This window comes from Morone saxatilis, unplaced genomic scaffold (assembly GCF_004916995.1).
Source record: "Morone saxatilis isolate NCDOM2014 unplaced genomic scaffold, NCSU_SB_2.0 Contig11, whole genome shotgun sequence".
Lineage (NCBI taxonomy): Eukaryota > Metazoa > Chordata > Actinopteri > Moronidae > Morone > Morone saxatilis.
This window is the reverse complement of record NW_023339663.1, coordinates 15203869-15216966: the sequence shown is the minus strand read 5'-3', so window position 1 is coordinate 15216966 and position 13098 is coordinate 15203869. Positions and strand designations below refer to the sequence as shown.

Genomic DNA, 13098 nt, shown 5'->3' with positions numbered 1-13098 from the left:
CATATGTGCATATGTAGCAACAACAAGCAGTTTTCAGATAACCTAGCAAATTCTTTGTGACAATGTTTTGTAACTCTGCCTTAGCTAATACTAAGAAGTAAAGAATTTAAAAATGAAATAATAAAATAAAGAATATGATAAATGAAGAAGATACAGAGTGAGTGATCTTGTTTCATCATCTCTGTTGGAGTTACACGTGAGGCGTACCGATCGGGCAGGAGGTATATACAGGGACGCACCACTAACTCTCAACCATGAGGTTCAACTGGAGCTACAACATTCTGAGCATAGCGTTCACTTTGTAGGGCGGCGGACTGCCACCCCTTAACTTAAAATGACCATAAACCACCTTAAATTCATATTAGTCATCACAGTTTGACCTCATCTACTATTATCAGGGTTACAATCTGAATGTCAAATAGCCTAATAGAAAAATATAAATTGCAGTTATAATTCACACAAAGAAATAATCCAGAATAAAACGTATCTTAAAATATCACAGATAAAAAGTCATCCTGCTTTAAACATTTATCAAAATGAAACAGTCTAAAAAATGTGTTAAATAAATAAACCACTAATGCTTTTGAATTGCTTTCTATTACATTCACCCCTCTTTCTGAAGCACTCCTCGCCATCACTCACTGAGGAAAAACACTGAATCATGACCTGACGGTAACGTAACAATCCTACTTTATTTTGGCCTAAAGAGATGACCTCATTAAGAGGTGCTAGATGAAATTTCTGGACAGCAACAATAGTTGAGCAAAAACTGGCAGTCAATTTCACTGTAAAGGCTAAGTCATCATAATTTCAGTGCAATCTGTTTCAGCCTCCAGTGCACCAGTGAAGTGCAATTCTTGACAGAGAGGAAACCGCTGACAGGAACAGAGGAGGTGGTAACAGCATGGATCTGAGCCTCGCATTACCATGCATGCTGGGTGATGGCAGTCTGGCTAACACAACACATCAGACACCCAACAGCTCAGGGCAACTCAAAAGTCTCTCCTCCACATTATGTATCGTACAGCGCTGGAAAAATAACAGTAAGAGGGTTGGTCATAATCTGCGAGCCTCAAGCCTGACCAAAATTATCTACAACAAAATTCCACGTTATATTGCACAAGAAAATTCCTTGCAACGTACTATCACCGCAAGCAGGCTAAGCAACAGCAGCTGTGTCAAAAGTGAGATAACCTAGTTTATCTGAAACACTGACTTCAGAAATGTTGGAAGTTGAAAAGATTAAAAATCCACATTTAACCACACATACCTTTTCCAACGTGCCTGTCATACTGATCATAAATAATAAGGCAGTGTGTGGTTTAGTGGAATCATGCACGTTACCAGGTGTTTGTAGCAATTTAGGTTCAGAACAGGACATCCTTTGTCCCCCCCTTCCTCTCCCATGAGAGTATACAAACGGTTTGTCTCTGTTTTTGTGCACATGGCTCCTTGATGCTCCTAAAGCACTCATATGTTTCTGTCAGGTCAATAAATGTAAATATGTAAGGTTAAAGTTGAGAAAATGGAAGGCTTTTTCACATAAAGTTCCCACTTCAACTGGAACCACTGCATAGGAACTTACTGGTTATATATATATATGTGGTTACTGATATGCCGGGTTTAATGCAAGAATGGTGTTCTGCCTTAATCTTGGCAACAGTGAAGGTAAGTTAAGTGAAGTTTGTGTATGACAGATAAAAGGATAAGCATCAAAAAACATGTGTGAACAAAGTCATATATTGAAGCTTTTGTAAACATAAGTCAAAAACATTACATTTTAAGAGCACTCTCACTGTTCAACAATAAAAACTGTGTTTTCCTGGAAGACAAAGTCAGTCACACCTAACTCTGACATCATGGAGCCTTTCTATGAAAAGTGATCAAGCAGCCATTAACCAGTGTTTAATGAAGACTATGAAATGAAATGAATCATTGATGTATCTTTGAAAGTGTAAGAGCAATCTTGCTAGTTCATGGTCTACGAAATAAGCAGTTCAGCTCCGTATCAGTATCGCAAACACAAACTGTATTAAAGACAAACACATTAAAAAAAGTCAGTTGTTTTCCTGTCCTTGTTTTGACGCCGTTTGGCTCACTGCCATTTCAGTGACATCCTTTTAAAATCTCAGTAACATCAGGGTTATAGATTTCTGTATTCAACGCGTTCTTATTACGATATTTTTGCTCATACACAGTTTAAACCAGCATTTTCAGCTTTTTTAAGTGTTCAGCTTGTATGAAAGTATGACATTCCTGAGCAACACACATTTTATTTTAATCAGGGTAGATAATCTTTATTTAATCTTTAGGTTAAATGAATTTACTTTCATTTTCGTCAGTTACCCAACATGGAATATTTTTGCCCTGTTTCTTTGACTAATGGTGACTAACTGAGAAGTGGAAAAGTATGATTAAAACTGAAATCACAACAGTCTTCAAAGAGGTTACATTTGGCACTGCTTAGATATTATGACTATTGTTGTTAGAGAATATCTTAGGCAGGATAAGCATTAGACACGCTTTTGTAAGGTAGTTACATTGCGACAAGCACAAAGTAATTAAACAAAAGCAAACTGATTAACACACAACTTTTAGTGCGATTAGCGCAATAAAGGCAACTTGTTACTCATCTCCGGAAGCAACAGAGAAAGGGACAAAAAGTTGCTTGACCTTGTGGATCTTTTTGTAGTTGTTGTAAGTTAAACAACGTCCGTGAGGAATAAAACAACTTTTAAGTTAGTTTTAAGTTAGGGTCAATACAAGTCAATAGTTTAAGATTTTTATAAATGTAGTTTATAAATGTTTGCTTCTGACACAAGCAATAACTGTCTATCTCCATAAGTAACCTGTTAGCTGGGAGTACTAGTTAGTTCATATACATTTATGAGCGCAGTTAAACTAAAGCTGGTTGTTTTGAATGGACATTTATTATTATTATTTATTATCATCGCTATGAAACTACCCGTCTGCAGACGTTAGCACTGTAACGTAATGTCCGACTATAACTCATCAAATATTAAAAAATATACATATTATCTGTTCGTGCACTCAAACTGTTTTACCCAAACGTAACTAAGCTGACACGGGCGGGCTAACCTGGCCCGGGTACGGACTCTAATAACGTGAAACCCAGGTTAAACCCGGGTTAAACCCAGGTTAGCAGCCACAAACACCAACGTTACAGTTCCCATTAACATTAGCCAGCTAGCTAGCAAGTTAGACAGCCGGAGTACAAGTGTCTGATCCGATTAGCTCCACTGACGATCACTGAACACTTTCCTTTGGCTGGGAATCGATTGAAAACTTACCTGTAATATCTCGGAGGCAGCAAAACATGAGAATTAGTTTAAGAAATATCATATCGAAAGCCCCTGTGCGCCCCAGTAAAGCAGCTTAGCGACCCAGCGACACCGCGGATTGTTTCTTGTTTCGTTTATCTTTCACTTAAAGGTATAGTCGCCCTTCCTACTTAGCTAGCTCCCATCACAAACACCGGCGCTGCCTGTCTCCACCAACCAAATGTCAGACAGACAGACAGACAGACCGACCGAGAGACCGAGAGACCGAGAGACAGACAGGCAGACAGGCAGGCCCTCCTCCCTTCCGGCGTGTTATGCCAAGTGAGTTTGGACACACCCATCCCTCCACTGTTGTGCTCGTTGTTGAGGGACACTGAAGATCGGCCGCAGGTCACTTCTGAAGACGATATTGAGTTTCAGACAAGGACAACTAAACATTAGTGTGTAGTATTTAGTTTACATGCTTCAAGCCGCTGTTTCGGTTTTTCATTGAGCACTTATACAAGTTGTTTACTTCCGCAAATCATCTGACTTCCGGGTTTTATTATGCAGGTTTTTTTTTAGTTCATATGGAGGACAAAAGTCAAAAAGAGGAAATTAATTATCGAAAGAGCAACTACATTGAAAAATACATGTATACAATGTTATATATATACTTAAATATATATATTTAAATATATGAAAAGATATATTCAATATATAGTAGTTATATAGTCAGAATTTATTATTATATATATTAATCATATGAAAGAAATTTAAAGATTAGCTGTGAGATATTTGTTTTATTTACTTTATTTTCCTCATCAGAATCAGTTTGTTTGAGAAACAGAATGGATCTTTAGTTATCAATAAAAGACATTTGGTGTTTAGACCAATTTTTGTCATGTAAGGCCATCCCTGTAAAAGAGAGTTACAATAAACTAGGGAAAAATAGAAACAATTTAAAGCCTAAATCTATATCTGGACTTCCAGTAAATAAATATAGAAGCAAAACAAAGGTGAAGTCGGCTATTCAGAAATAAAAATAAGTTATAAAGTACAGAGTAAACAGACAGCAGAAGTATAACCATGATGATTACGAGCAGGTGAAGCATAATTACAACCTGATGACGACAGTAAAAAAAACCAAACATGTGTTAAAAGAAACTGCGTATTGATTTCCTGTTTGGTTTCCTGTAACAACCACAAAGTTATGTCACGTCTGTCCACTGCACTCAAATAAAACTGTACAACCAACAACAACTAAACTGGCACGCAGTAGGTTATGTTTGGGTATGTGGTTTCACAATAATAAATATATATGTGGTTATGGTTTACTAAACAACTTGGTGGTGTTCGTTTCTGCACCCACAGCAGGTTAGATGCTGTATGTCTTAGATCATGCTTGGCCTGCATGGTGGTCTACTTGGAAGCAAATTGTGTATTTCAAATTCAAATTCAACTGAAGATGTTTTATCTGATCAATCCTTGTCAAGATCCTATACAGTGAGGGTGTCATTGAGAGTCAGGAATCATAACTATTTTATTCTATTGTATTTTAATGTACCTGGCTGCTGATGAACGACCCCAATCCTTCGGGGACTTAATAAAGTCTATCTAATCTTATCATTCTATTCTATCTATATTATCTATATATCTATCTATCTATCTATCTATCCCTTTTCTAAAAATAACATGAAATATGTTTCCTTTTTTTTAAAAAAAGGGGTGGAAAAGCTCTTTTCTCATTGGCAGCACTTCTGTCACTGTGGCACTCACCCAAACAACATCACTACCAATCAAAAGGCTTTGAATAGGTTATAGATTGTTAGAGTAAGGGGTATGTTTGATGGAGGAATGGTTTTCATGCAGTCTGATGTCTGTAAAGTTCAGTGAAGAGCGGGGATGCTCCTCCTCTGCTCGGCCGAGTAATTGCTGCCACCCAGCGACTGTAAACAGTTACTGCATGTGGACTGATCAGACCTGTCAGAAATAAATACAGGCCGAAGGAAGAAAGTCTGGAGGAAGAAGTCCCCCAAAATATATTTTATTTCAGAAGAATTGAATGGTTAAAGAGGGCTGGGGACACAGTAGGCTTAGGAGGGCTGGAGGCCTAGGTTGTCATTAATTAGAACCAGATAATTATATAGGTTTCAATTAGGGGATGAGTGGGTTTTTGTACCCATCTACAGAAATAAAAAGACTGTTTTGTATTAATGAACGTTCAAACTCACACCCAACCAACTGTCAACTGTGTAGTATCTGAAGTCTCGTTTATCCGGAGAGTAGTACAACTACGGAGGTCTGGCTACGCGAGATTTGTGCGGCCTCACAAATGGGCGAGCACTCGTACACAAGGCGGCCACGGCAGGTTCTGTTCACGCTACATTCACGGGTCCTCGTAAAAAAGACAAACTTCAACTATGAAGATGGAGCAAGCTACACACCCTAGTGACCCTACAGAGGTTTCTGAGCCAGCACATTTAAAAAACCCCAACAACGTTTAATTACCTGTATACACTCACTCTAATCTCGCTATTGAGAGATATAGTTACTTGGGTCGACTAGGATGGCTCTCATCGTTTAATCTGAGCGATGTTCATAAGTATGAATAATTAATACGAGTGCACTCAAACGCACCACCCGCCCCTCGCTCGGCCTGAAAGCAATTCACTCTGATGACGTCACTCGCAGAGTTGTCATGGCGTCTTTGGGACCGAGGCTGCTGCTGCAATTTAGCTAAAAATCCGTCGACAGTCTGTAAATCGAAATGGAGAAAAATGCAACCCTGCATCGAGACACTGACGGGAGCTCTTTGTGTGCCACGATCGCGGGAGAGATGGGCGACGTTACGGCTGTCGGCGGAGTGAAAGGAACAGCCGAGAAATGCAAGAATAGTGAGGCTCCTCTCAGTACTTTGGTTAACGTTAGTTGTAATAACAGCAGCGCAAATGTTGCTGCTCCCAGCGCCGTGAATGTCACTTCCACTGCTGGGAAGTCCGACGTACCAGGAGCGGTCGAAGTCCTCTCCGTGCAGGATGGTAGCAAGAAGGACACCGCGGCGAGCGGGTCGTGGTCGGGGTCCGGGGACCAGATCAGTAACGGGATGGGGCATGACTCGGTGCTGGCTGCAGAAGATAGCGAGGGTGGTGCCTCAAAGTTAGTAAACAACAAAACCGACGGGCCGGCCTCACCTCCCGCTAAGGGGAGCACAGATGTGCGGGATGAGGGTTTGGCTCGTGGAGAAAGTGAATCCACAAAACTTGCCAAACCGACTCATCTGTGTCCGGACCATGCAATCACAGCCGGCGTCAAGTCGGGGCTGTCCGGTGATCACACCTTATCGGAGGCATTGCCGAGTGGGAGTGACCCCGATCCCAGCCTCGGAGGAGAGTCCCGGAGCATAGATTCACTCGAGTCCTTCTCCAACCTCAACTCCTGCCCCAGCTCCGACCTGAACAGCGAGGGGCTGGAGGACAGGGGACTGGCCCTGGCCCTGCAGAACGAGTACGGGGCTGATGGGACAAAGAGCGCTAAGGACCGGGCCGCCGGCCAGTCTATATACCACATTAAGTGGATCAAATGGAGGGAGGAGAATACGCCGATCATCACCCAGAACGAGAACGGCCCTTGTCCATTACTGGCAATTATGAATGTCCTTCTGCTTGCATGGAAGGTAAAGGCTCTGAGATGATGGATTAATGGAAACCTGACTCTTAACGAATACAAATAGGCACATTTTTATAGCTCTGAGCTCAATCAGTATGTTATGTGATTACAGTGTGCAGTAAGACTTGCTAATGGTTAATATGCGCATCTAACACTAGATCTACCCCGGTGCCCCCCTCTATCCCTCAGCACTTCCTGTTGTGAAATTAATTTGTGTCAAGACATGTATGATTTCTCAATATCAGCATTATGTATGAATTGATTTAAAGACGTCAGTACATGCTGAAGACTTCAGTACACGTTGAATGCTGACAAAGGGTATGGTTCCTCTCTGTTGCAGGTTAAGATGCCACCTATGATGGAAATCATAACTGCTGAGCAACTGATGGAGTATCTTGGTGAGTGTTCGTAGATATTAAAGCTATTACACAACATCATGTTATTAGGATTATATGTTCTCTCACCCAATCTGCTCTCTCCTCTGCTCGGCTTCTTTTCACCTGGTGTCACACGTGCACAATACTAACCTATTTTATCACTGGCAGAAGATAAAAAAATAAAAAATAAAAGTAGTTTACTCCAATAATAATATGTTTGCCTGCATTTACTGAGTCACATCATCTTGAGTAAGTGGTAGCCCATGAGGCCACTCTTGTAAACTTACTAGCCCGTACTGAGTTTCACCCACCTAGTAAACATTCTTGTGTTTCATGCATCTTCTCAAATGAGCGGTTACATTCTTAAGGTCAGATATATATATGTCTATATGTGTGTGTATATATATATATATATATATATATTCCAGAGTCAACAGAGGAAGAGGACCGAACAGGGGAATTCCCCGTGATCCAATCTTCTGCTGTTGCAAAAGAAACAGGAGCTATCTCTTCTTTCTGGCTGTCTCCTGCCCTTCATAACCAAAATGACTCTCGATATCAAAGCAGAGTGTCTGATTACAGCAGGGGTTCAACAGAGGTAGAGTCGGTCCTTGCTAGTGGCCTCTCTTTCAGCTAAACTGAAATAATCCACATTACAGCACTATGGTAGATTTCCCCTTACTGGGATTGTATCTGTTGGCTACCACGGCTCAGTCTCTATAATCTCTTTATAAATTACAGTTAAATAATGATTGGCTGTGACTCTTTTTTCTCCAAAAGTGCCTTGTGTGCAACCTTGTGCATGCATGTAATTACATCACACAAAGTTAACGTTGTATAATGTTCAGGGGCTGCTGGATAACTTCTAAACTAAGCACTGCAAGGGGTTGATGATGGGCGACAAAGTTCAGATGTGGTGTTTTAAAGTGTGTGGGGTCGTCAATCAGCCGCTCTGCAGTGTAGCATGTCCGGGATCCAGATACAGATATTAAGGCGAGGACCGGAGATGAGCGAGTTCACCGGAGTACAGAGCAATGAGGGGTTTTCCCTGTTGTGGACATGCTGTAGTAAAACCACTCATCTGGCTGACCCGTTAAAAATATTTTTTGCCTTGCTCTACAATCTTCATCTAGGGTGACATAGAAATGAAGTCAGAAGAGTGTTTTAAACACACCTGCAAAGAGTTAATGAGTTTGAGTTTAGTTTAGTTTCGTAAAGCACAAGTTTGTGTACTAATTAAGAGCTTTAAACATGTCTTTACTTTGGTCACATGGTGACATTAACTGTATTTTTTATTGTAGATAGGCTAGTTTAGTTTTTTCTCCCAGCATGCACATGAAGAAATCATTGTGCCTTTCTTTTTTTTGGTGCTGGATATATTCCATTCATTCTATTTGCTTGAGCAAAATACATATGAAAGCGTTTTTTTCCCCTCCATGTGTAGCTGTTTTTACTTAATGTTGCTGTTGACGACAAGAGGTCGATGGCATTCCTTGGAGTAATTCTCTGGAAAAGTATGTGTTGACGGTGCGGAAGATACTCTCGCCAGTTCCTAATAAATTAATAATTCTCTGTGAAGCGTTTTGAAAAATACTTACACAAGAGTTTTAAAAGTAAGGAGTATAGTGCAAGAACACTTTTAACAGCCATAACAAGAATATATTGGCACAACTGCCTTTGTTAGTCAGTCTATGTGAAATACTTTAAATGAAATAAACTAAATATACCATTCACAAGAGAGGCACATGCACTACAACTCAAACAAACATCTGGCTGGAGGTCTCGTGTTCAGCAGTGTATATGATGTGCCTTGAAAAATATCCACGTACCCCTGATGTAGTGTCAGGTCTAGATCTGATTTGTAAAGACATGTTCATGATAAGAAAGAAGCATGTTTGTCGAGCTGATCAGACTGAACGGAGCTGAAACCAGACAGCTGCCAGGCTGAGCTGTCCGCCGCAGCTCACACTGCTACAGAGCCGAGACGACGGCGCTCTCAGGTGACAGCGCAGTGGACAGGAGCTGGACTGATCCTACATATTTGGCACAGCCTTTTCTTCGGGGAAACAGCTGGCCAGTGCTAAACCCCACCCCAATGGCTACTTAAAACATCTCAAAACATCTGTCACCTTTAATACAAACACTTCAGCCATGAAGCCATTGTGATAATCGGTGGCAATCAAGGTAGTTTGATCTGTCAATACAATATAAGTCAACACATCTGTTAACACCTCTGTCCTTCTGTCGCTCTGCAGGAGACTACATTCTGGAAACCAAGCCTAAAGAGATATCAGAGGCTCAGCGGCTAAACTATGAGCAGGTAAGACCAGTCTAATCACTGTGGAATATTATTATTAAACAGGCGTGTGTTTTTGCTTATGTGTGTGCATTAGTAAGCTGCTGACTGTTCACGGTACTTGAGGAGCGCAGTGCTTTTGGGATAAACACACACACTCTCTCCTCTCTCTGTGTGGAAACATAATTGTGCAAGTTTAACATGAGCTCTCACTTGGTTTCACCGACACTCAGAATATCGCAGCTGTTCTCACCGCCATTATTGAAGTATTTTCACCACAGTATACAAAGCACACTGCTCTGATGTGTCCACACGCACTGTCAGCATAGCTGCATGATTACACTATGGCGGGTTTGTGCATTTGCGTTGATGTAGCAGATAAGGTCAGCGGATGTTCCATAATATGGAAATGAGCATTGAGTCAATTGCAAACCACATCAAACTGCAGCTTAGCTTTTTTCCCACTCCTCTATAGGTTACATAAGAAGTGTCTTGCAAGGCCCAGGGGACAACAGGGGTCAGGAGTGTCAGATTATGTTGTTTCACATGGCTGTGAATGCTTTGAGACGCATGGCTGGGTTCAGCTCCCGGCTATTACTGAGGCTGTGTGTGTGTGTGTGTGTGTGTGTGGGGCTCAGCATGAGAGGCACTTGGAGATGGAGCTCCGACTCCAGCTCCCCTGCTTCCTCCCATCTCTGCTGCCTGCCTATGGATTGGGAGAGGCTCTGACTCTCCTCCTCTTGCGTGGCAGAGTACCAGCACATCTGTGAATGATTTGAGGCCACACTTGTCCCTCATTCAGAGAGGAGAAAAAAAGAATGTGCAGTCTCCTCGTAGAAGCTCACTGCAACGGTCTTTCTAAATTTAAGTTGAGCTGAAATACAACCTCTTAAATAAATCAGTGGCGTCCTCAACATACACGGTTAAAGTAAGGGAGTGGTTAGAGTTTGTGTTGCATAGTTATTATGGCAGTCTAATCCTAGACACTGGCCTGGGAGCTCTTCTGCATGTGGGTGTCCGCATGTCCGGGCGCTGTGGTTGACACAGTATGTGGAGACTACTGTGGGCAGAGCTCCGGGCTGCTAGAAGCTGAGGATGTAAGAGAGAGCGAGTCTGAAATATGTTTATGTGTATGTCAAACAAAAGGTGTCCTCTTCTTCTTCCTCTTCTTTATATGTCGGAAAGATGTGTTCATTGCTTATTGGATTGTTATAAGATACAACTGAAGCCGCCCCGACTTTGAAAAGAAGGAGTTCATAACAGAAGTTCTATTTATAAATTCAGCTCAACAGCCATCATCTGTCACAGGAGTGTATGAGGATTAAAATAGCAGTTGCACGGCTGCTCTTTAGCTATTGTTAAATATTTACTCGGAGGAGCTGTGGAAGTGAGAGTGTAGTTTTGCCCTGAGTTTGTCTCAGTGGACCCAGCTCCAACAGCACTTTTACAAAGCAGTTCATCCACGATGACGGTGTTCAACCACTGGAGGAAATGGGTTATCATGTTTTATGAAACCTCTTTGTTTTCATTGGGTGTCATTCACACTGATGGGTGTTGTTCACAAATGTTTCTTAAACCTTTCTTTTGTCTTTTGTGAGTACAGCTGATAAAATCCCAGCACTGGTTTCAAAAAGCATCTTAACCTTGGCCTGTTTGATGATTTTTCGTACATATCTGTTTGGTAGACACCCGTAACTATGTCAGAAAGGAGTTGAATCACCTCTGCAGACAACAGAGTTAGTGGTGTTTCTGCATTGGACTGCATTATATTGAAAGGTGTGTGTGTTATGTATGTAAATGGGGTTTACAAACAGAAGCATGAGACTAGTTTGATGATTAATCCAACAAAAATGTAGAGCAGTGACAGCTGCTGATGTGTGCCTGGATTCATAAAAGTATGACTCACATTATGGGACATCACAGTCTTAAAAAATGCTCATTATTTACAGCTCCTACTGGTCATGGCATTACGTAATGGGTTACGTCTGTCCTCCAGTGATTGATAATGTTGTTTTTTTAGATTTATAGATCTGTATTTTTAGAGTTTTATAGACATGGATGCAAATAGAATCAACATGCATGCACATGGCAACTATCAGACAAATATTCCTTGAAATGGTTTTTATTTAGCAGTGGCACAAGATTGGTATGTATTTCTCAACAAAGAACGGTTGCTCAATTGTGTTGCTTGGCAGAAAAGTCTTGGTTTTAAATGCAGCATGGGGGAAACAGATCATTCCAGTATATTTTTTATATTTCCACATTTTGTATAGAGTGAGGTTTCTTTATAATTGGATTTTTTGGCTGCATGTTTTAACTGCTACATACGCATTGTCAACTGTCTCAACTTAAGAAATTAAAGCTTTGTGGGAACCAAATCTCTCATCTTGGCACTATAATGCAATACTTTGTCAACCACCTGTTAACTACATCTACTCAGGATTTTGTTATTAGGTAAATTTAGGGTGAAAGTCAACAGAGAGAGAGAGGGAAGCAGAGACACGCTGAAGACTAAAAGTAAAAATACTGAAAAGCCTCAGCGGAGTTCTGTGCTAATGTTATACTGTGGAACTGCATCCAACACAAGCACAGATGAATGTGAGTGATGCAGTGCTAATCATCTGATCTCCAAGCGCTCATCTGCTGTTGGAGCCTTCTGCCCTAAAGTGAAGAGATGTGGTCCATTACACAGCCCTGCTAATCCTGCCATCACTGCTGCTCATAATCTTCCTAATCCACACTCTCAGATGGGCCAGCTGAAGGCTTTTCACCTCACTGCTCCGCGCCAAGCGTGAAAGCTGGAGTAGCTCAGTGTTCATGGGACGTAACAGTACCTCTACTGTAAACTGAGTCAACAAATTCATTAAAAAATTATTGATTATGTAACATTTGACATCTTTATACTCCTTACTGGACATAAAAAAATATTCATTTAGAAGCCGTTTAGACAGTTCATGTTGGATGTGACATTTCATAAGGTAAACACACACCAAGGATTGCAATACATTATGGAAAAAAAAGATTCCCTTTCACCAAAATACAGTACAAAAAATGTTTGTTTTTTTTTAACTGTAATTTAAATGATATTCATAAGAATATGTTAAAAATGTCCATGGCACAATATGGCAACTGTATGAATGTATGAAATAACCTAATTGAATTGCAGTACATTAAACTGTGTTCCATTATTATAATTTACACAAGACAAAACTCTGCATACTTAAACAATATGATGATATCATTCCAATACGATAACCCTGACAGTCGATGAATAGTGACATTGAATTATCATCCAGCCCTGTTTCAAAAGCGGTAAACTACAAATAAATATGTTTTGTAGACTCCTGTTTCTTATTCTGGTATGTGGAAAGTGTTTGGGTAATTTAAGTTTATTGTGAAAGAGTTGAAATCAAATGGAAATCACTTACGACTACACACTCATAATAGAGTTGTAGGACTCAGCTGCAAGGCTTAT

The 13098-nt window shown here is 40.7% G+C and overlaps 2 protein-coding genes across 2 annotated transcripts in view; one reads left to right on the top strand and one right to left on the bottom strand.

The window, feature by feature from the left end:
- Positions 1-3621, bottom strand: part of adam10a (ADAM metallopeptidase domain 10a) — a 24732-nt gene extending 21111 nt beyond the window's left edge. The window contains exon 1 of the mRNA XM_035682510.1: positions 3312-3621. Coding sequence (XP_035538403.1) covers positions 3312-3363 — 52 coding nt within the window. The 5' untranslated portion in view covers positions 3364-3621. The remainder of the gene's footprint in view (positions 1-3311) is intronic.
- Positions 3622-5969: 2348 nt separating this feature from the next.
- The window catches only part of mindy2 (MINDY lysine 48 deubiquitinase 2), a 19514-nt gene continuing 12385 nt past the window's right edge, over positions 5970-13098 (top strand). Inside the window, exons 1-3 of the mRNA XM_035651699.1 lie at positions 5970-6957; positions 7291-7348; positions 9583-9647. Coding sequence (XP_035507592.1) covers positions 6052-6957; positions 7291-7348; positions 9583-9647 — 1029 coding nt within the window. The 5' untranslated portion in view covers positions 5970-6051. The remainder of the gene's footprint in view (positions 6958-7290; positions 7349-9582; positions 9648-13098) is intronic.